The sequence below is a fragment of the Phoenix dactylifera genome, unplaced genomic scaffold (genome assembly GCF_009389715.1).
Source record: "Phoenix dactylifera cultivar Barhee BC4 unplaced genomic scaffold, palm_55x_up_171113_PBpolish2nd_filt_p 000288F, whole genome shotgun sequence".
NCBI lineage: Eukaryota > Viridiplantae > Streptophyta > Magnoliopsida > Arecales > Arecaceae > Phoenix > Phoenix dactylifera.
Window position 1 is genome coordinate 19,874 of NW_024067770.1, and position 23,709 is coordinate 43,582.

The 23,709-nt window shown below is 39.8% G+C and overlaps 2 protein-coding genes across 3 annotated transcripts in view; one reads left to right on the forward strand and one right to left on the reverse strand.

The window, feature by feature from the left end:
- The window catches only part of LOC103707738 (4-hydroxy-tetrahydrodipicolinate synthase 1, chloroplastic-like), a 37,365-nt gene extending 15,653 nt beyond the window's left edge, over positions 1-21,712 (forward strand). Inside the window, exons 2-3 of one of the 2 annotated variants that reach the window (XM_039117932.1) lie at positions 6,805-6,908; positions 20,186-21,712. The gene's annotated coding sequence lies outside the window, so the exon portion shown is untranslated. Of the gene's footprint in view, positions 1-6,804; positions 7,085-20,185 lie in introns of those variants that run through there. The other variant, XM_039117931.1, reaches the window with a different exon arrangement.
- A 61-nt stretch (positions 21,713-21,773) lies between these two features.
- On the reverse strand, positions 21,774-22,677 carry LOC103696263 (protein LITTLE ZIPPER 1-like). The gene is made up of 2 exons (XM_008777824.3): positions 22,304-22,677; positions 21,774-22,188 (listed from the first exon to the last, which is right to left on the reverse strand). Exons 1-2 carry the CDS (start codon positions 22,411-22,413, stop codon positions 21,957-21,959), a joined length of 342 nt encoding a protein of 113 aa, XP_008776046.1. The 5' UTR covers positions 22,414-22,677; the 3' UTR covers positions 21,774-21,956.
- Positions 22,678-23,709: the final 1,032 nt, after the last annotated feature.

The following is a 23,709-nucleotide window of genomic DNA, read 5'->3' on the forward strand; positions in this document are numbered from 1 at the left end:
GTATTATTTGAGTTCTTTGATCCTGTATAAGTATCTATGATCTACCTAACGAATAACCGATGTGGGACTAAACACGCACCTACACGGATCCTCACATACTCTCCCCGTTTGAACCCTAACGTCCTCATCAGGCTAAAAGTCCAAAACCATTCAAATTTAATCACAAATATCATGATCGATCCGTGGTCAGTCTCAAATGAGCCCATGCTGCAGTGTCCCTCAGTCCACATGGGCTATGGACTGGGTCTGTTCTGATACCATTTGTAGCAACTCATAACGTTATCTAAATAAGCTAGTCGAAAGGTATTATTTGGATTTCTTGATTCTGTACAAGTATCCAAGATCTACCGAGTCAATAATCGATGTAGGACTAAACACACGCCCGTACGGGTCCTCATGTTACCATCACCAATCAGATCGCCAAACTAAGTGGCCAACCGGTGCTTGGAGAATTACTCACAATGCTTTGCTCGTGATAGACTAAAGGACTAGGTACATAGACTTCCTTGGGTAGAAAAGTGGGACAGTAACTTCTACAAATACCACTTTATTTGAAGTTGTCTATTGCCAACTACCACCCATCATTACTCTTAATTCTCATGGCTCTTCACATGTGCATCATGTTGATCATGATTTATATGATAGAGATCTGGTGCTACAACTTCTCAAGTATAATTTTCATGGTATTGGGACACAAGCTCGAATGAAGCAACAAGCAGTGATAAGTACATGACTGAGAGGGAACTTGAAGTAGGTGATAGATAATAAGGACTTCCTTCGACCTCAGCACTATAAACAAGCTTCCACCAATGTGAGAGCATCTATGAAGCTGTCTCCTAGATTCAAATGGACCATACAAGATGATCGAATGCATTTATCCAATTGCGTACCGCCTTGATTTGCCTCGCAGGTCCAAAATACGTCCGGTATTTCATATCTCATGCTTAAAGAAGTTGGATGAGCATATTTTCCCTCAGCATCACTTATGAGATATTTCACCAAGACTAGAAATTAAATTTTTGGCAGCACACTATCTTGGTTTGATGATTTATAATGAAGGGTTCTAGCATGCTATAATGGGCAGCGGAAGCTAGGAATTTTAAAAATTTCTTGATAAAGTTCCTTAACATAAAACCCTTATAAGCCAAGATCACCTTAATGGAAGCAATCAAATAATATAATATAAATGCAGAAATAGAAGAATACCTCTAACGCTAATCCAATGTGCAGAATTTTCACTAGGTGCCCAAGTGTTCACCCTCCATCGTTGATCCACACGAAAACTTGATTTAAATCTTAAGCTCCAAAGACTTTGATCCTTAATGTAGAATTCTTCTAAAGAACTCTAATGGCTTGCTTTCCTTTCTTTCTATTTTTCTTTAACCTTCTAAATCACTTCTAATCCTTTTGTCCTAAAGAAGACCACCTTGTCTTGGCTTAGGACACACTAGAAACAATGCTAGAAAGAAAGAAACTAATGTAAGAAAGAAAGAAGAGAGGAGTGGGGTGGAGTTGGAATGATGAAACCCATGGAGTGCTAGCCTATTTATAATAGGTGTAGGGATGCATCTCCAAGGGATGCATCCCATCCACACATCCTCTCATGAAAGGGCATCATCTAAAGGGCCATATCAAATAAGAGGAGGTGCAGATCAAGTGAGGAGGTGTATCAAATGATATGTCCTTTCATGTGGTGCCATATTTTGACCAAGTCAACATCACATGCTAATCACATGTCCATCATGCCTCACCTCTTGATCTTTCATGATGATGATCCAAGGGCTCCAATGCAAGGCGCCATTCACTTGACCCATTATGTCTTCATCCAATGGTGGGATTAAGATCCAATGGTCAATTATGGTAGCCATCCTCTAACCCAATCCAATTGGGTTAAACCAACTCTCCATTATGTCTTCATCCAACGGTAGATTAAGATTTAACGGTCTAGATTGAATGATTTATTAAATCTAATCCAATTAGACTCAAACCAAGCCAATTATGTGCCAACTCTTGGCTAACCCATATTAGAACATGATCTAATCAAATTAGATCAATTAAGAATCGGATTCGAATCCAATTCGAATCAAGAGCTAAGGGTTTGCAACACCTGCTAGGATGTCTATCTTGCAAACATGATCTAATCCAATTAGACCCTTAATAAGTTTTCTTGTGTGTGACCCATCGGGTTCCATACTTAGCCAGCAATAGGTGTGAGTGCGAGTTGACCCAACTTGATTAGAACTCTTCTAATCGATTTAAGTCCAAACTGCGCGAACCCGAACTTAACAATTAGAATCCTTTCTAATTGGTGATCGAATTAAACTCTTTAATTCGATCAAACCTATAAAACAAAATTGACGTCTAGCAACGTGTCATGTCTACCCAAAAAATATGGAATTTGGTGGAAATACCAAAAATACCCTTCAGTGGCAAGTTATCATGCAATTCAATCCTTTAAACAAACTGCATCCTGAATATGTATATGAGTATGAATATATGTCAAACTCAATTTCATATTCATATATTTTTCAATCTTCTAATGATAATTTGAATAATGAAACATTAGAAACTCTTTCTAATTTTCATTGTGCTTTGATCAAAGGCTTCCTGAATTATCATATGATTAGAATAAATAGGATGCGATCTTCTCTTACTAGAAGTGATTAATTCCTTGTTGACCTACTCATAACCTTCGTACACATTCCACCATATCCAGAAGACCTCGTACATAACTTATTGTCATGAATGAGTGGAAACCAAAATATGGATTTATGTGCACAAGATACTATGGTGATCTCAGGTCAAAGGATCAGTTGCACAACTCCCACTAAGAGAATCATCTTTTCATGTAAGTAAAACTTCATAAGATTTCTCTTTGTAGGTCAATTCAGTGAACTCATTTCTCTAATGAGCACCCACATCTTAGTATTAGTGTCTCCACACAAGTGATTGTGAGATCAATCACCCTCTGCATCGAACATACATAAGATGTGCCTGTCTTTCCGGTAAACATTGATCCCCGACTCAATGTACCAATGACTGGGAATATTTAAGATTAGGGTTTTAGAATTTTAGGTCTCACTAGTATGATCTCATCATAGCCTCAAAATCATTGCCTTAATCTAAGGGGTTCATCACAAATATAATCAACAGCATATGATGAAACACAATACCTTTATTTATATTAAATGTCATGTACATGATTTGGAAAATCAAAAGAAAATCCTTCACAATACATATTGCGATTGGCTTGTAGGGCATCTACTCTTTCATATAAAACATCACAATCATGGTGCGAGAGAGGTTCAAGCTAATTTACCAATTGAGGAAGCAACTTGGGAGCCTTATTGTTCTCTTGAAGAGAAATTTTGAAAATTTATTGCAGCTCAACCTTGAGGAGAAGATAGTTTTGAAGGGTAAAGAAGTGACATGTTTTCTATTCTAAGGGCCTGTTTGGGAAATCCAGCCTTCCTATTGGATTCATGGATTGAGCAGTCTATTTGGGTGAAGCCCATCTCAGCTTAATATCCCACAGTCTAAATCCTATAGGAGGAAAAAAGACCACCATGGGTCTTCTTTTTTTTTTCGTCATGCAGACCCGCAGGCCCACAGATAGGATTTAGGCTAAGACTAAGATAAGACTTTAGAAGAATATAGGCTGGACCGGCCAACAGGCCCAATTCCTGTAGCAAATCTAGCTCAATCAATTTGAATTTCCCAAACAGGCTCTAAATAGGAATCTCACTAAGCCACCAAGTCCCCACCTTCCCTACTTTTCCCATTTTTCATTTTCTTAGTTCCTAGTTATTTTCCTAGTTTTCTGGCACTTGTAGAATTAGTTATTTTGTTGTTTTAGGCTATTAATATGCTTGTCCTTGGGCCAAGGAATTCAAGCATGGGAATTAATAAAATTTGCCTATTGACTTTGGACTTCTTGATCTCTTGATTCCTTTGAAGTTGTCGAACAATCTTTCTTCTATCCTTCTCTTCTATTCTTTCTACTTTTCTATTGGAAATTCCATTAGTAGGAACAAGATTCCTAACATGATAGATCCCTAGAGTAAAATTTGAGCTTCAGAAAAGTAGTCAACTATTTAGTGTGGTGATATTTGGGAGAAAACCTCCACCTTCTAAGTGATAGCGTGTTCTATTTCAATTGTAACTGTCAAATTGGAGTTTTGTTCTCTATTTCTCTTCTATGCTTAAATGGAGATTTTGCAACAAGGTCTACACAATTGATGCTTACATGAGTACTTTCCTTATCATAAAATAAACAAAGATAGCAAGACAAATTGAAACATTCCTATAATTCCCAGAAAGCATAAAAATTTACATAGCTTCGTTAATTGTAGGAGGATAATATAGAAAGTGGATTTGCATAGTAGAAACTGCACCTTAGAAACACCCTTGGCCTACTAGGAAATACATTGGAATTTAAATTATTTTAACTATATAAGATTGATCATCATAGGATTGGGAAAACTTCTAGGTGAGAATTATTAAGTTTGTCAAGATTATGAGATTCCTTAGCTAGTGAGTAGATGGCCAAAGGCCAGGGATGTTTAATAGAGTATAATTTGATTTGGTGATTTTAGTTAAGAAAAATTTGTGATTAAATACCCTCAAAAATATTTTTGTTTTATACGTAATATGTGCGCATGTACACACACATATAATTAAGTTAGAATGCTCCTTTGAGCATTTGGTCCCTAATGCTTCCCAATGAAGGTCGATGATATACCTCTCAAACTGAAAAAATCACACCACTGATCATGGATCTATGACATATAAAATGTCTAAGTACTAAAGCCATTTATTTTGGAGATCTCTTGTCCATACATCAAGCTAACAACAATATATACATACATACATACATATAAATAGATACATGTGTACAGATATATGTATATGCATATGCATGTATAGATATAGTTAAAACTTAAAAGTCTTTACAGCCATTGATATGCATAACAATTGGTGCATGGAAGGTGGTAACAAGTGATTGGGGAGGGAATATTCACCAACTAAATGTTCAAGGAAAAATGCATATTTCAACTCTCTCTCTAGGTGGAGCTAGGGAGAGAAAGACACAAGTCTATCTTATTATTGGTATGAATTGAGGCTTCTATCTTTAGAATAAGACACGCGTTATTAATCATAATCTACAATATTTAACATTTTTGAAAGTATAATGCTCATATTTTCAAGATCTCTTACGTATTCACCAAGAGGACGCATTGATGTTATTTTTAATTTAGAAATGACATTATGGACATTATCAGCAATGTAACTATGTTAAAATGGATTACAAGCATTATAGACATGGTATGCCATAACATACCAAAATGGACGGTATGGAATATATTGTATCATTCTGGTTCGATACCGGTACATGGTATAGAGAAGGTATCGACACTCGGTACGCTGAACCGGCCCCCATATCGGGCGTACCAATATAGTGACAGAGTAGCACTGGTATAAAGCCCGGTATTGAGACAGCGTACCTTGATTATAGTTTTTGTCACCAAACTATTGATTGTGATTGAGGTATTTTAAAACAAATGCGGATCAAATTTGATAGGTTTGTGTGCTTTGAAACCATTAAAATATTTTGAGATGTCCTTCTAAGCCATTTGCTGCCTATTATTTAAATTGACGCATGGATAAATCAATTTCAACCATGTGATCTTTATGGTATAGACATTTTAGAAGCTGTAGATCATAACCATGTGGATCCACACTAATTATGGAGTAGACTTTCACTTTGTCTACACCTATATGGCGAAAAGCCTGCCCCTTTTCCTTCATCCCACTCCTATAGATTGCAACTCTTGACAAAATTTCATTGTTCTAGTGGAGGCTAGTTTCCATCTCATTTTAGAAATTTAATGTAGTTCACGGTCAATATTCCTTCAAAGAAAAAATGGCATCTTGGTGTTTCTTTCATGAGTCCAATACCGTAGATTGAAGTCTTAGTCATGTTCATAGCTTGTTGATACAAGTAAATGATCTGATAATAAATATTATGAGGAACTATAATTCAATCTTGCATGATATCTTCCATTGACTTACCTACATTAGCTTGTGAAACTATGATAATCACTATCATTGTAGGAAATAAGTATTTGTAGATTGTTATCCATTTGCATCTCTTATTAATGGTACCATGCATGCGTAATATATTTATAAAGTTCATACATAATCATCTGAAAAATAATAATTAGTAAATTTCTTATCAATTTTACATTGCCAGGTCTTTGAACGTTCCTTGTTTGTCTGTCATTCCCACTGATCATTGCATTCTAAATCAAAGATTTATTAGATATTCTTAGCCCTACCAGAATTTTCAAAGCCTTAACAGTACAACCATCAGATCTTCTCTGACAACTAAAATCTTTAAAACTCTAGTGCTACATAGGCCTAAGAATATTTAAATTGTGAGAATTTTTTGGTGAATTATATTTTGGAGGCTTTGCACTTACAGAAATGCATGCATGCTATGCACACCTACCTGCAGAAATACGCAGATATGCATGCAGAAATGCACACACTCTCATATGTTTAGGCTTGCAGACTCTCACAGCACACACTCATGCACGCGTGCATCTACATTCCCCTGCAAGCATGCATGCAGATGCATGTGCATGTGCAGTCTTCACATGACATGAATATCCACATTTCTCCACTACAGATACGAGTTACAGCACACCCACACACAAACCCATTTAATGTTAATGCAGCTACTAACTTATTTTTCATTATATCACTTATCTGCTTCTATTTTTCCTTCTTTATGATACTCAGCTTATGCTCTTGCACCAAAAAATCTTCAATCATATAACTTTGTCAGCCTTTGCTGTCCTATCGTGTTCTTCCCCCCAGTATCAAATGCATGCAACGATCAGAAGGTACTTTACTCCAAACATACCTATTCGCTTCCTCCTGTCTGTGCGTCCTATTACTAATAGATATGTTCTTGTGCCTTGTGATTGATTTGTGTAATAATGCAAGTCGGTGAAAACTGTGGACAGTTGTTTCTTTGACTATTAACATAATTGAGGAGAGGTTTTATTTTCTTTTTTTTATACTCATGTCAAGATTGCAGTTTATGCATGCTGTATCAGTCTTGTGGGGTTCTAAGCTTTGTCCTCCAAAGATTCACTCTTAATTCCAAGTCAGGATCGACCAATGTCCTTATATTACCAAATTATACAAAAACATTGTGGAGTGATTGATTAAATCCCCATTTGATTTTGATGAGCTCAAAGCATTTGAGTATATCTTGTGATTACTAATGAATTCAATTGAGTGTTTCAGTGAAAATCCTGTCCAAGTGTTTCTAGACTTGGTTCATAGTATTTTGGATAAGTTAAGAAGTCTGCATGAACCAATGTCTGAGACTCGAATCGACTCCCGAGTATCACGAGTCGACTCCAAGCGTATCAAGTTCACTGGCACGAGCTCGAGTCGACTCCAGATCAGTACGAGTCGACTCCGACTGAGAACAGACAGAAGGACAGAAAGCTTCAACTCAGAAACTGTCAACGAGTCGACTCCCGAAGTGCGCGAGTCGACTCCAATGTTCAACGAGTCGACTCCAGGGTAGTAAGAGTCGACTCCAAGAGAAACACAAAGAAAAGTCAGAGAGCAGTTTTCGGGTCTGAGATTCGAGTCGACTCCAGTGGAACGCGAGTCGACTCCGATGGTTGGCAGATCGACTCCAAAGAAGGTAAGAGTCGACTCTCAGAGGAACACAAAGAAAAAGTCAGAGAACGATTTTCGGACTCTGAGATTCGAGTCGACTCCCGCAGTACGCGAGTCGACTCCGAGACTGAGCAACCATCAACAGACAGAAGACTATGTTACTGCCTCTGAGCTTCGAGTCGACTCACAGACAGCTCGAGTCGACTCCGATACAAGCTTCACGTCAAAAGGCAGAAGACCAACTTTCGGAAACTGAGAGCCGAGTCGACTCCAAGGAAGTTCGAGTCGACTCCAAGACTGGATGAGCCAAAAGACAGAGAATCGGGAGTTCGGGCTCTGAGATTCGAGTCGACTCCCAGGACAGTCAAGTCGACTCGAGTGGACAAAATTCAAATTTGGATCCACGGACTTCAGTGGATGAGCCGACTCCAAAATTGCCACGTCAGCTCCAGAAGTTGGCAAGTCGACTCCAGGTCAAGACGAGTCGACTCCCAGTCAAGACGGCAACTTTAATTCAAATTTGGAACAGTTGCCGAGTCGACTCCTGATCGCGCGAGTCGACTCCAACCCACCAACGGTCATATTGTCAGGCTGCGCAGAGTGTGCAGAACGGCCAGAAAAAGCAGAGTAACGGCTAGTTTCCGTGGGGGTTGGCTTAAATAGCCACAGAGGACTGTAGCAAGGAAGAGAATAGACATTCCACTCCAAGCATTCAAGTTTTCAAGCTCTCCAAGTGCTCTTAAACGAAAAAGGGGAGATCTGCATTTACTGCTCCAACAACTTCTTCCCAACAATCAAAGCTTCCTCCTCCTGCATTCAAGTCGACCACTCTTTCAAGAGGAGACCGGAGTTCCAGAAGCCATACCTCTTCACCAGCTTAAAAGCGTTTGAGGGCTTCTAACTCCTTTACGATTATATTGTTTTAAATCTGCTTTTTGAGAAGCTATTTTATGTTTTCTTCTATCTCTTGTATTTACTTGATTCAATCGGGGGATTGAATCAAGGGGTTTAAGGTTGGTTGGTGAGCCAAGTTAAAACCAACGTGTGTAAGGGTTTGATTGTGAGCCCGGAAAAACAATCGGGGTTTGGTTCTAGTCGGTGAGCCTGGGAAAATCGACCGAGTTCGTTGTGAGCTTGTAAAACAACAAGTTTGGTTGTGAGCTTGCAAAACAACCGGCTGTAATCCAAGGGGGTTATAGTGAAATTCCCAAGTGAGACTTGGGGAGTGGACGTAGGAGCAAGGGTTAGCTCCGAACCACTATAAAACTTTGTGTTTGTAGTGCATTGTCTCTCATCTTCTTCCCCGCACATTACTCACAGCACTAGGCTTTAATTAAATAACTTGCTATAGTTTTTAATTAATCATCCACAAAGTTTTAATTAGCCAAATTATTTTAAAAACCCAATTCACCCCCCCTCTTGGGTTGTCTATCTGGGCAACAAGTGGTATCAGAGCCAAAAACTCTTCCACTCAAGAGTTAAAAGATCAAAATGACAACCCCATTTGGATCTTCTCATATTGAGGGTCAGTCCACCCAAAGACCCCCTTTCTTCAATGGATCTGACTACTCATACTGGAAGGCTAGGATGAGAATATTCATCCAAGCCCAAGACTATGAGATGTGGTCCATTGTAGTAAATGGGCCATACATCCCATCCATTTACGTAGATGGTGTTAAGGTACCTAAACTAGAAATGGACTGGGATGAACATGACATGAGGAAGGCACAATTAAACTCTAAAGCAATGAATGTCTTCTATTGTGCCTTAGACCGTAATGAATTCAATAGGATTTCAACTTGTAATTCAGCAAAAGAAATTTGGGACAGACTTGAAGTGACCCATGAGAGCACGAATCAAGTCAAGGAATCCAAAATAAACATCTTGGTTCATAAATATGAACTATTTAAAATAGATTCAAATGAAATAATCATATCCATGTTCACTAGGTTTACTGATATTGTCAATGGTCTAAAAAGCCTTGGCAAGAACTATACTAACAGTGAGCTTGTCAGGAAAATCCTTCGGTGTCTACCGAGGTCGTGGGAAGCTAAAGTGACAGCAATCCAAGAAGCCAAGGACTTGAATAAGCTACCACTTGAGGAGCTTCTTGGATCCCTCATGACGCACGAGCTCACCATGAAACAACACAACGAGGAAGAGTCCTCCCATAAGAAAAAGGTAATAGCCCTTAAATCTACATCTTCTAACAAGGACTTGTCTTGCAGCAGCAGCAGTGAAGAAGAAGAAGATGAGGAAGATGGTGGTGAGGCTCTTCTTGTGCGCAAGTTGAAGAAATTCATCAACCACAAGAAGTCCTATCATCAAAGGAGAGGCCCCTCAAATTCCTACCGCAAAGACAAAGGTAAGGAAAGGAAAAATGAGGGGATTGGTTGTTACGAGTGCAAGAAGCCGGGTCACATAAGAGCGGAGTGCCCCTTACTGAAGAAGGGGAGTAAGTACAAGAAGAAAAAGGCACTTGTCACTACCCTATCGGACTCCGACTCATCATCCTCCTCATCAGATGATGAACAAGAAGAGAAGGCCAATTTCTGTTTCATGGCCAACGAAAACGAGGTAACTTCCGACACGCATCCTGATTTTTCTTTTGATGAACTTTATGATGCATTTAATGAATTAATGGTAGAATATAAGGCTATAAATCTTAAGAATAAAGAACTGAAAATAACTAATCAATCATACCTACATAAATACGATAAATTAGTTAAGGATAAGGATTTAATCACCAAAGAAAATATAGAACTTAAAACAAGCAACCAACTTTTAACTCAAAAGACCAACACCTTAACTAAAGAAAATGAAAAACTAACTAAGGAATTTTCAGAACTTAAAAAATATAAACAAACCTTAGATAAGGATCTTACTAAAGAACTTAATGATCTAAAAGCCGAAAATCAGACACTAACTAAAGAACTTAACAAATACAAACCCTTAGTTGAAAGATTTACCTATAGTTCTGAAAAATTAAACATGATACTAAATAGTCAACGTGCAGTGTTTAATAAAGCCGGTTTAGGATATAAACCAAGGAATAAGCAAAAACTTCTTAGTAACTTCTTTGTTAAAGCTGGGAAAACAAAAACTAAGAAAATAACCTGCTTTTGTTGTGGTACAGTAGGCCATAAAGCAAATGTATGTAATTTTAGGAAAAGTAAAACTAAAAGAAAAATTAAAAGGGTATGGGTTCCAAAAGGAACCAACTTGACTAACCATGAAGGACCCAAGAAAACTTGGGTACCTAAGATGACATGATTTGCTTGTGTAGGAGTGTCTTGCAGCCAAGGTCAACAAAAATTGCTGGTATTTGGATAGTGGCTGCTCAAGGCACATGACGGGTGATAAAGACCAATTTTTCACCCTTGAAGCTAAGAAGGGAGGTGCTGTGACGTTTGGAGACAACAACCAAGGTCACATCATTGGTATTGGTAAAGTTCAAATCACCCCTTCTACTTTTATAGATAATGTTAGATATGTTGATGGTCTTAAGCATAACTTGTTAAGCATCAGTCAATTATGTGATAAAGGATATGATGTTATGTTTAAACCATCACTATGTATTATAACAAATCCTAATGATAATAGCTTAGTTTTTAAAGGGATTAGACGTGGAAATGTATATGTTGTAGACCTAGAAGATCTTGCAAAACATAACCAATGTCTAGTTGTAAATGAAACTAAAGATAATGATGCTAGTTGGTTATGGCACCGTAAGTTAGGTCATGCAAGCATGGACACAATAACTAAATTAGTTAAAAGAGACTCCGTGATAGGTTTGCCAAAATTAAAATTTGAAAAGAACAAAATATGTGAAGCATGTCAATTTGGCAAACAATCTAGGAACTCTTTTAAATCCATAAAATGTCTCTACCTCTAGGCCTCTAGAATTATTACACATGGACCTATTTGGTCCAACTAGAACAACAAGCCTAGGTGGAAATAAATATGGTCTAGTCATAGTAGATGATTACTCTAGGTACACATGGGTCATGTTTCTAGCACATAAGGACTAAGCATTTTCAATGTTTAAAAAGTTCCATAAGGAAGTAACAAATGCTAGAGAGTCTTCAGTCATAGCTATTAGAAGTGACCATGGTACCGAATTCGAAAATCAATTATTTGATGAATTTTGTAGTAAAAAGGGGATAACCCATAATTTTTCTGCACCTAGGACACCACAACAAAATGGAGTTGTGGAAAGGAAGAATAGAACTCTAGAGAAAATGGCTAGAACGATGTTATGTGAAAGTAACCTCCCTAAGTACTTTTGGGGAGAAGCCATTAATACTTCTTGCCATATATTAAATAGAGTTTTATTAAGACCCATTATAAAGAAAACACCTTATGAACTGTGGAAAAACAGAAAACCAAAAGTTAACTATTTTCATGTTTTTGGATGTAGGTGTTTTGTACATAATAATGGAAAAGATAATCTAGAGAAATTTGATCCTAAATCTGATGAAGGAATATTCTTAGGTTATTCTACAACTAGTAAAGCCTATAGAATCTTTAATAAAAGAACCCTAGTTATAGAAGAATCTATACATGTTGTGTTTGATGACTCTAGTGACATCTCATCTAGTAAGAAGGTTAATTTTGATGATGATATTGAAATACTTGAAGAAAAGATAGATGAGATGGGATTACAAGATGATAATCAAAAGTTGATTGAAGGAGAATCGTCAAACCAAGAGCCTATAGTGGATCATGGGCTAGCTAAAGCTTGGAGGTATGCTCACGGGCATCCTAAGGAACTAATTCTAGATGATCCATCACAACCGGTTAGGACTAGAGCATCCCTTAGGAATTTGAATAATCATATAGCTTTTGTTTCACACTTTGAGCCCAAACATATAGAAGAAGCCGAAAATGATGTAAATTGGATAAATGCAATGCAAGAAGAACTAAATCAATTTACTAGAAACAAGGTTTGGGATCTAGTGGAGAGACCTTCTGAATATCCAATTATAGGTACTAAATGGATATATAAAAATAAGCTAGATGAAAATGGAATTGTTATAAAGAATAAGGCTAGACTAGTAGCAAAGGGTTATAATCAAGAAGAAGGCATAGATTTTGATGAAACCTTTGCTCCCGTAGCTAGACTTGAGGCAATTAGACTTCTATTAGCATATGCATGCTCTAAGGACTTCAAACTATATCAAATGGATGTAAAGAGTGCTTTTCTAAATGGGTTTATTAATGAGGTGTATGTAGAACAACCTCCTGGTTTTGAAAATCATCAATACCCTAATCATGTGTATAAACTGAACAAAGCACTTTATGGACTAAAACAAGCACCTAGAGCATGGTATGAGAGACTTAGTAAATCCTTTTAGAACATGAATTCTCTAGGGGAAATGTAGATACAACATTATTTCTGAAAAAGAAAAATAAGGATATGTTATTAGTACAGATTTATGTTGATGATATCATTTTCGGTGCTACTAACAATCGCCTCTGCGAGGAATTTGCTGATTTGATGCAGAGTGAGTTTGAGATGAGCATGATGGGAGAGCTGAACTACTTCCTCGGGCTTCAAATCAAACAATCTGAAGGAGGCATCTTCATCAATCAAGCAAAATATATCAAGGAGATGCTCAAGAAGTTTGATATGGAGGGAAACAAGTCAATTAGCACCCCCATGAGCTCATCATGTAAGTTAGACCAAGATGAATCAGGTAAATCTGTAAATCAAGAACTTTATAGAGGTATGATAGGTTCTTTACTGTATCTTACTGCAAGTAGGCCTGATATTATGTTTAGTGTGTGCATGTGTGCTAGATATCAGGCTAATTCTAAAGAATCACACCTAGCTGCAGTTAAGAGAATCTTTAAATACTTAATTGGAACTAAGAACATAGGGCTATGGTACTCTAAAGAATCTAGCCTAAACTTAATAGGGTACACAGATTCAGACTTCGCTGGATGTAAGCTGGATAGAAAAAGTACCAGCGGGTCCTGTCAATTTCTAGGAGAAAACCTAATCTCATGGTTTAGCAAGAAACAAAACTCGGTTGCATTATCCACTGCAGAAGCTGAATATGTTGCAGCCGGGAGTTGTTGTGCTCAAATCTTATGGATTAAACAACAATTAGAAGATTATGGCATTAAACAAGATAAAATCCCCATTAATTGTGATAACACAAGTGCCATAAATCTCACTAAAAATCCAATTCAACACTCAAGAACTAAACACATTGAGATAAGACATCACTTCATAAGAGATCATGTATTGAATGGTGATGTGTCACTCCAATTTGTGTGTACTGATAATCAATTAGCAGACATTTTTACAAAACCCCTAAGTGAAGAGAGGTTTAGTGTGCTTAGAAGGGGATTAGGAGTGATTGATCCATCCTAGTGGGAGTTTTTCACTAGATTAATTGATTTTGATGATTAGAATGAGGTTAAAATAGAGTTTCTATACAGTGATCATCAAATCAGTCCTTAATTAGCTGATTTTCCCTCATTTGGCACGATTATGGCATGGTTTTTAGGTGCGTGCCAAGGTTAGAGACGACTCGAGTAAGTTTCAGAGCCGGCTCCTAAGGGGGAGTCGACTCGCACATTTGCGGGAGTCGACTCGCAAAGTTGGCAGCTGAGGGGGAGTCGACTCGCACAATGTCGGGAGTCGACACGAAGTCTACATGCGCTAACAGAGAGTCGACTCGCGCATATTCTGGAGTCGACTCGAGGTCGAGTCGACTCGCGACTCAGGGGAGTCGACTCGCAGTCGGGATCCGACTTTTTAACCCTAGGGTTGTCGTTTCGCAAACACTTTTCCTCAAGCCGCCACTGTTCACAAAGCCCTAGAGCCGACTCCTAGGTCATCCCCGATCGTCTCCAAGCCCTTTTTCCGTCGATTCTTCGCCGGACATTGAGTTTCCGTCCGTTCCTAGGTCATTTCCGGTCCGTCCCGAGCTTCCTCTGTCGGTCCTTCACCGTCCTTTAGGTATTTTTTCTTCCCGTTTAGGTCAAGATGCCTCGTAAGACCGTCGTTAGGAAGAGGTCCAGTCCCGAGGCCGGTCCCGAGCGGCGCTCCAAGGCACGGCACGATCCCGCGAGGCAACCACCTCCGGATCGTTCCCCGCCTAGGGTGGTTCTCGTTAGGCCGTTGGCCGGGAAGGCCGTCACCTCCGGGAGGTTTGTCGATTTCGACTATCTCTCCCGGGAGGGGTTCACCATAGGCGATAGGCTTAGAGCCCAGGGCCTAGAGTACTTCCTCACCTTGGACCTTCCCACCTATCCTGGCCTAGTTCAAGAGTTTTACAGTACCGTCCATCGGGGAGATGGAGGTATCGAGGGCACGGTAGTAGGTGTCCCGTTGCGTGTCACAGAGGACCTCATTGCCCATATCCTTCACCTTCCATTAGTAGGGGTGGCTCCCGCACACCCTGAGGATAGAGTTGCGGCCCTTTCGGTCGTCTTAGGGCATCCACCTCAGTCCCCCCTAGATGAGGTATCTGCTAGCTCACTTTCTATTGAAGTAAGAATCCTTTTGAGCATTCTGTCCAGGTCCATCTTCCCTAAGACAGGGAGATTTGATTTTGTGAATGAGAGGGACTTAGCTATTATGTCTTATATCCTTCAGGACACCCCGATCAACTTCCCAAAGCTCATTTATAGGTATATGTGTGAGCCCCTAGATAGACCTAGGCTCTCACTCCCATACGGGATGTTATTCACTCTTCTTTTTAGGCAGTACGAGATTTCCATTCCTGAGAGGGAACCCTCTCGTGCCTTGCGATGGACTGATCGCTTATGTACGGGGACTATGCACAGGATGGGGTTTCGGAAGAGAGAAGGGATCTGGGTTAGGAAGTCCACTCTCACTGCTCAGACCACCAGACCATCACCCAGTCCTGAGCCAGATTCAGACTACCCAGACCTTCCAGACCATCCAGACCTCCCATCCACTCCTCCTGCTCCTACCACCTCTGCCGGACCTTCCTCCTCAGTTCCACCATCTATGGAGGTCCGTATTGATACAGAGCAGCTCCGGGAGCTGCGGCAGGAGATCGTCCGAGATCTGAAGGACGAGCTGCTTCGGGAGATCCGCGGCTCGGTGCCTGCTCCCTCTTCCGCGCCCACTTCCTCTGCCCTGGTCCCTTCCTTGACAGCTGTGACTGACATGACGGCTCATGTACGGGAAGAGATCTACAATATCCGGAGTTTGGTCCAGGCCCAGTTCCACAGCATGAGTGAGGTCACGAGCTCCACTCGACAGATGCGAGAGGAGATAGGTCGTGACATGCACACCACCACCGAGGGGGCCGAGCGCTTGTCGAATGTACTCATCGACGAGCTGGACGCACTACAGACATCGGTGACTGGGCTTCAGGCGTCGGTGACAGAGCTCTCCACTACACATAGCAGAGCCACCACGTCTATTATCACGCAGCTCGGACATGTGACAGATGCAGTCACCCTCCTCATGGAGCAGAGCCGATTGAGAGGAGGAGCACCATCCTCCAGAGGAGGTGCCACATCCTCGAGAGGAGGAGCCACACCCTCCAGAGGAGGAGATGCATCCTCGAGAGGGGGAGCTTCATCCTCGAGGAGGACATAGATGTGTTTGAGTTGTGTTTTGTCTTGCTTTGCTTTACTTATTGTATTCTCACATGTATTCACATTCATATCAATACAATGAGTAGACATTTTATCTTCAATTATGTGCCATTTGATGATTGGTTGTGCCATTGATTGTGTGTGATTACCTCCTTTTTGGTATGATGACAAAAAGGGGGAGAAATATGTATAAAATATGTAAAAAGGGGAGAAATATGAAAAAATATGTAAAAGAAATCAATGGAAATAAATAAAAAGATAAACTCTTAATAACACACACAAATTTGTTCTAAGTGGATTCGGTACCTCGAGGCTCATTATCTCTCTTTTGGGGCTCCTAATGGAGTAATCTCCAAAATCTATTCAAAGGATATTCGGAGATTAGCTGAATCCTACTCAAGAACAAATTGACAGATTTTTCCTCTAAAAAGATAAAATTCAGTTCAAAAACTTCAAAGCATTAAAAGGAAATTCAGAGAATCAAAACATAGTTGAATGCATATGTTGAGGGGGAGAATCTGAATTTTAATCAAGCTAAATCATTAATGACATATAAGCCGAACAATTGATTGCATAATATGAAGGCTTATATAATTCCAAATGAAAGGGGGAGCTTTAACTCCGAAATTTAATGTTTCACTCCTTTCAAACTTGGATAAATTAAATTATCAGACATTTGAATTCATTTATGGATTTTACTTCATTGTTTTATGAGCAATTCATTTTACATATACTCAAAGTTTTGTCATCATCAAAAAGGGGGAGATTGTGGAGTGATTGATTAAAACCCCATTTGATTTTGATGAGCTCAAAGCATTTGAGTATATCTTGTGATTACTAATGAATTCAATTGAGTGTTTCAGTGAAAATCCTGTCCAAGTGTTTCTAGACTTGGTTCATAGTATTTTGGATAAGTTAAGAAGTCTGCATGAACCAATGTCTGAGACTCGAGTCGACTCCCGAGTATCACGAGTCGACTCCAAGCGTATCAAGTTCACTGGCACGAGCTCGAGTCGACTCCAGATCAGTACGAGTCGACTCCGACTGAGAACAGACAGAAGGACAGAAAGCTTCAACTCAGAAACTGTCAACGAGTCGACTCCCGAAGTGCGCGAGTCGACTCCAATGTTCAACGAGTCGACTCCAGGGTAGTAAGAGTCGACTCCAAGAGAAACACAAAGAAAAGTCAGAGAGCAGTTTTCGGGTCTGAGATTCGAGTCGACTCCAGTGGAACGCGAGTCGACTCCGATGGTTGGCAGATCGACTCCAAAGAAGGTAAGAGTCGACTCTCAGAGGAACACAAAGAAAAAGTCAGAGAACGATTTTCGGACTCTGAGATTCGAGTCGACTCCCGCAGTACGCGAGTCGACTCCGAGACTGAGCAACCATCAACAGACAGAAGACCATGTTACTGCCTCTGAGATTCGAGTCGACTCACAGACAGCTCGAGTCGACTCCGATACAAGCTTCACGTCAAAAGGCAGAAGACCAACTTTCGGAAACTGAGAGCCGAGTCGACTCCAAGGAAGTTCGAGTCGACTCCAAGACTGGATGAGCCAAAAGACAGAGAATCGGGAGTTCGGGCTCTGAGATTCGAGTCGACTCCCAGGACAGTCGAGTCGACTCGAGTGGACAAAATTCAAATTTGGATCCACGGACTTCAGTGGATGAGCCGACTCCAAAATTGCCACGTCAGCTCCAGAAGTTGGCGAGTCGACTCCAGGTCAAGACGAGTCGACTCCCAGTCAAGACGGCAACTTTAATTCAAATTTGGAACAGTTGCCGAGTCGACTCCAACCCACCAACGGTCATATTGTCAGGCTGCGCAGAGTGTGCAGAACGGCCAGAAAAAGCAGAGTAACGGCTAGTTTCCGTGGGGGTTGGCTTAAATAGCCACAGAGGACTGTAGCAAGGAAGAGAATAGACATTCCACTCCAAGCATTCAAGTTTTCAAGCTCTCCAAGTGCTCTTAGACGAAAAAAGGGAGATCTGCATTTACTGCTCCAACAACTTCTTCCCAACAATCAAAGCTTCCTCCTCCTGCATTCAAGTCGACCACTCTTTCAAGAGGAGACCGGAGTTCCAGAAGCCATACCTCTTCACCAGCTTAAAAGCGTTTGAGGGCTTCTAACTCCTTTACGATTATATTGTTTTAAATCTGCTTTTTGAGAAGCTATTTTCTGTTTTCTTCTATCTCTTGTATTTACTTGATTCAATCGGGGGATTGAATCAAGGGGTTTAAGGTTGGTTGGTGAGCCAAGTTAAAACCAACGTGTGTAAGGGTTTGATTGTGAGCCCGGAAAAACAATCGGGGTTTGGTTCTAGTCGGTGAGCCTGGGAAAACCGACCGAGTTCGTTGTGAGCTCGTAAAACAACAAGTTTGGTTGTGAGCTTGCAAAACAACCGGCTGTAATCCAAGGGGGTTATAGTGAAATTCCCAAGTGAGACTTGGGGAGTGGACGTAGGAGCAAGGGTTAGCTCCGAACCACTATAAAACTTTGTGTTTGTAGTGCATTGTCTCTCATCTTCTTCCCCGCACATTACTCACAGCACTAGGCTTTAATTAAATAACTTGCTATAGTTTTTAATTAATCATCCACAAAGTTTTAATTAGCCAAATTATTTTAAAAACCCAATTCACCCCCCCTCTTGGGTTGTCTATCTGGGCAACAAACATTCACAAATTATGTATATAATTGCACCTTCTAGTGAATTATGCTAGCTGCATCTGTAACAGGCATAAACAGAGTTAGCATGGCTAGAGACAACACTCTGAGTAGAGCCCCACACACAAAACTAGTCTTTCTTGTTGCAACTTCAAATATGTGATAGATTCCCTGCACATCCTTGATTATTTGGTATGCTTCTTATAAAATCCTTCTTAACTCCCATATATAACAAAACCTTTCCTCCAAGTGACTTATAACTTCTTCCATTAGTTATCTAAGAAACAAAATATCATCATGGTTCACTTTTTGACCATGCATAAAGCCAATGACTCGCAAATATTGTTGTTGGTATTTCATAACGAATATAATCATATATGCTTCAAATTGCTGTTCATTTAATATGGAAGATTTAAGTATATATCAAGTGTTTTCATCATGGCACTTCCCATTCTTGGGTCGCCTTAATTAGATGTTTCTTTCCCTAATCCGTGATGCCTTTTTCATAGCATTTTAAATTGCCACAGAAGTGCAACACATTGACATGGCACTACTATTGTATCCCTTTCCATTAAGAAGTAATTAGAGGATAATTAGACCAATAAGCAGGGAAAATTCTAAACTATGGGAAATTTTTTAGTTTCACCTAAGGGTAATTGTAAAATTCACAAAGATGTGAATTGTGAAATCGTTTCTGCTAGCTTTCTCTGGCACCAAAACAAAGGCTACGAAAAAGTAGCATCTCTCTTCAAAGGGAGTAGAGTCCACAAAAGGCTGCACCTTTTCACCAAATGCTGGGGCCTGGGATCAGAAGTGAGCAGGAAAGTCTAAATTGTCATGACGTCCTTAATAGAACACTGACTATATTGAGATTGTCTTTGTAGCAGTTGAAAGATGATAAAATAAACCAGGTTCAAGTGTTACTAGGTGAAGGTGTAGACTACAGACCTTGGTGAACAACTCCTATCTCAGATGATCTATCAATGTCAGACATTAGCTCCGACCGGCTATGATGAAACTTCTTAAGCACTGTCACTACTTTCCATAACTTGAAATGAGAAACTAATGCTGTAAGCAACTGCCATTGTTTTCTCACATCAAACTTTTCATGAAATGCAATCGATTGCTTTAGGAGAATGGGGACCATCTGGTAAACCTTTCTTGATGGCACTTGGATTTCATTGCACGGCTGATAAGACTTTTTTTGGCATGATGACCCTACGCAGTACAACCAATGGCACTGTGGATTTTTGGGCTGATTCGCATCACATTCAAGTTATTATGACTCTGAAGCTGTTGTTTCTTATTAGTAGTGATGTGAGCCAAAGGAATAGTGATTTGTACAGATTGAAGTGTACAGATTTTGGCTGCTAACGTCGGCATGGGGCTGATGCTCTCACTGAAACTCTAAGTCTTTGCAGCTGTACTCATCCTTTCTGCAATCATTTTGTTCAACGGGCTTGCGTCGATAAGTGGGTCGTGATTTTGCAATCAAGAAATGGATGCATTCCACGTACCTCCTTCCTTTTAAGTGCTAAATCTTTATGCTATTCCTGATGAATTGGATGACATATATGTTCATCAGATACGTGATTTCATTTTCTTTTACTAGTTATTAACCATTTTCTTGTTTCTTACTAGTTCAAAATCTAAAGGCAAAAGGGGATAGCCCATCCAGAAAAATGCAGTTGCATTGGAATATGCGAATCCATGGATAAACTGCTTGAATCCAAGTTTGAACTACTTCAAAGTACTAACTTCTAAGCCTTGAACTGCTTCAAATCCCCCCAAGCAAGGGCAAAAAATATAGCTTTTCTTTTGGAACAGTGCTTTGATAGTAAGTTGATTTGTTGATTCAATTAAAGCAGAAAAAATATCAAAACTTGGATCTTCTAAATTGCCACCAGATGAGACTTTGAAACCTCAAGACTAATTGCTGGGGACGCAACGTGCCGGTTACTGGGCCCATTCGTCTCTTCAATCAATAGTTGTTAATCTTGCGGCATGGTGGAAGGAACAATAAGCATTTTCCACTCGTAGATCGGTGGAAAGCCAGCAGTTAGACTAGTAGTTGTTCCCAGTACTGAGAAATTAGGTCGATAGACTGAAGGCAACGGAAGATGGAGAAAATTCACTTGAAACACTTTAATAAATTAGAGACTATCAAATTGAAACAGTTTGCCTTCAACTGTTGCTCCCAAATGGCAGGATGAAATTTTTTAGGGGAAAAAGGTTGTGCGTGGCTTCAAGCAGCTGACCTCAGGCGGCAAAGAGGAAAGCTTAGGACATACCATATTCGATCAATGGAGATATTACCATGTCGCACTACTAACCTACAGTTGTTTCGACATGTAGCTATTGCTGTGGTTGTGATATGGTGTAAACAATCGCTATCCTATCGAGTCCATTTCCAAAGCCAATAACACTGAAATGGATCGGCGGATTATGATTTTACTTGTACCCAAATCTTTAAATTATTCGATCTTGGTAATACATGGAAATACTTTGTTTCCGGCCTAAGCTGTTCATGTCTTAATGATCTCAAATTGTTCTCTTCATTGGTAGACATTACAAAGTTTAGTTGATCATCCTATGCTAGGTAGTAACTGCGAAACATGCTGGCCTTATTCATTACCTGTAATTCACTTGAAAATTCGTTTGGCCAAGTAGTTCTTTTGTGTATGGTCTTCTTGCCCTAGCTAGCTAGATACCAATTTGCATGATTGAAAGAATGTCCAAGAAGCAGCACTTCTAGAAGCAATAGGATGGCTTGTAAAGAAGGATGAAAATTTGGATCAAAAAAAAAAAGAAGGATGAAAATATACTAATACCGTTCATATGCTTTCCGGCAACTAAATCAGAAGTAAACAACACATCTCAAAACGACACCAACGCCTCTGAACTTTTTTTCATACGTACTATCAAAGATAACAGTAAAAGAAAAGGATCGCATATGGATTTATATATATCAGAAAGATGGAAGAGAAACTCTTCATTTTAGTTGTGAAGGGTTGTGGTGGTGGTGATGGTAGTGAAGCTGTTGATGCGCAAGTTGGAGAGCAAAGCTTGGTTCTCTTGGCGCAGGAGGAGAGCTTTCTCCCTCAGCCTCTCATTCTCCTCCATGATGCATCGGTTCTCCAAATAAAGCTTTAGATTCACCATCTCCATATTTGACCCCAGCTTACGTTGCTCTTTCTCTTCCTTCCTACTTCCCTTTCTCCTTCGCAACCTTCAGCGACAACAGCAAATACCATCAGCGTCTCAACTTTTAGGAACTAATGCGTAGATTTTAACAATAAAGAATAAGATAAAGATCTGAGAAGAAGGGAAGGGATGTCTATCACCTCCTGATCCTTGCAGTAAGCGAGAGCCGAACTCTAGACTTCTTCGAGTTCTGTCTGAAGAGAAGGGAGGATGGGTATTCTTGGATGGAGTTCATGGTGTTGGAACACATGGTTGTTTTTTCTCCTACAATTGTGTCTATAGTTGCAGTGTTTTAGTGTCCAGAGGAGAGATTTGGGACCTTATGGATAGAGCTTGAGGTGAATAGGATACATGTGATCAGGTAATATTTATAAGCAGATGTGGAGGCATGGATGTTTCTGAGCTGGTTTGGGGGATGAATTCCACTAAAATAATAACTCATGCACACAGTAACAGGAAGGCATCCACAATGATGGGTTAGAGGACTCGATGAACACCGCCAAACCCACCCACCCCCCACCCTCTCTCTTTCTCTTGTCTCTGATGGCTGAAACTGATCCAATTAGCCGTTCTGTGGGCAAGCAACTTGTCTTTATTGGTATCCCTTCGCAATTTTGAAGGTTTCTTTTTTTTTAAAAAAAAAATTATCTATATTTTTATATATTTATAATTTTAAGGATGGAGGGAGTACAAATCCTATAGAATTAATTATCCTTGTAAACTACTTGGAGAAACAACTCTCACGCTTCATGTGTCGCACGTAGCTAATAAAATCATATTATTAAGTTAATCACATGTTTAGAGTGCAGAGCTCAATATAATCTCTTGCAAGCTATAACCTCATTTCATTTGAAACATGGCAATGCCCAAGCAATCACCACCATCCTTTCCTCCTGGAAGGCTCTGGATTTGGATCTTACATGGTCCGATCCTAGTATTTGGATCTGGATAATTTATATTTCTATTAAACAACATAGTTGAATTATGCTGTAAATTTCTGATGCATACACCAGCTTCTTGATTCGAACTCAAGTACTCAGCCAATTAGGGATGCATATCAGGTAAGTGGATTGGATGTCATTACTTTCTCACCCTCTTGCACTTCCCCATGCTAAAAACGAGTGCAATTGAATTGCTAGGAGAATGGATGTGGACATCATAAAAGGCCTCTCTACAAATCTAGATGTAGCATATGAACTTATAAGCAGTCTTTTTGGAGAGACCCAAAACCTTACTGCTCGTTAGTATCGAAAATTTAAAAATTTAAAAGTTTCCGGATGAACATTTCTAGCTGTTCTAATGGTTTCAGGAGTGGCTTAATGCATTTGGGGGCCTAAGGCAAACACAGAGGCCCCAACATAAATGTATTCGGAGACCCCAAATACATTGGGAGCCTCAATGCATTTGGAAGCTCACCTTGAAACTCACTATAATGAATGCATTTAGGGGTTGGGGCTTTTTTTTCTTTTTTTTTTGGCTTAAAGCGAATGCTTATACAGTACGTGTACGAATACATCCAATAAGGTCAAAATACAATAACTCGCGG

Coding starts and splice junctions, on each gene's coding strand:
- LOC103696263 (XM_008777824.3), bottom strand. CDS start 22,413: ATGTGTTCCAACACCATGAACTCCATCCAAGAATACCCATCCTCCCTT. Junction 22,189..22,303: donor CTTACTGCAAGGATCAGGAG/GTGATAGACATC, acceptor TTGTCGCTGAAG/GTTGCGAAGGAGAAAGGGAA.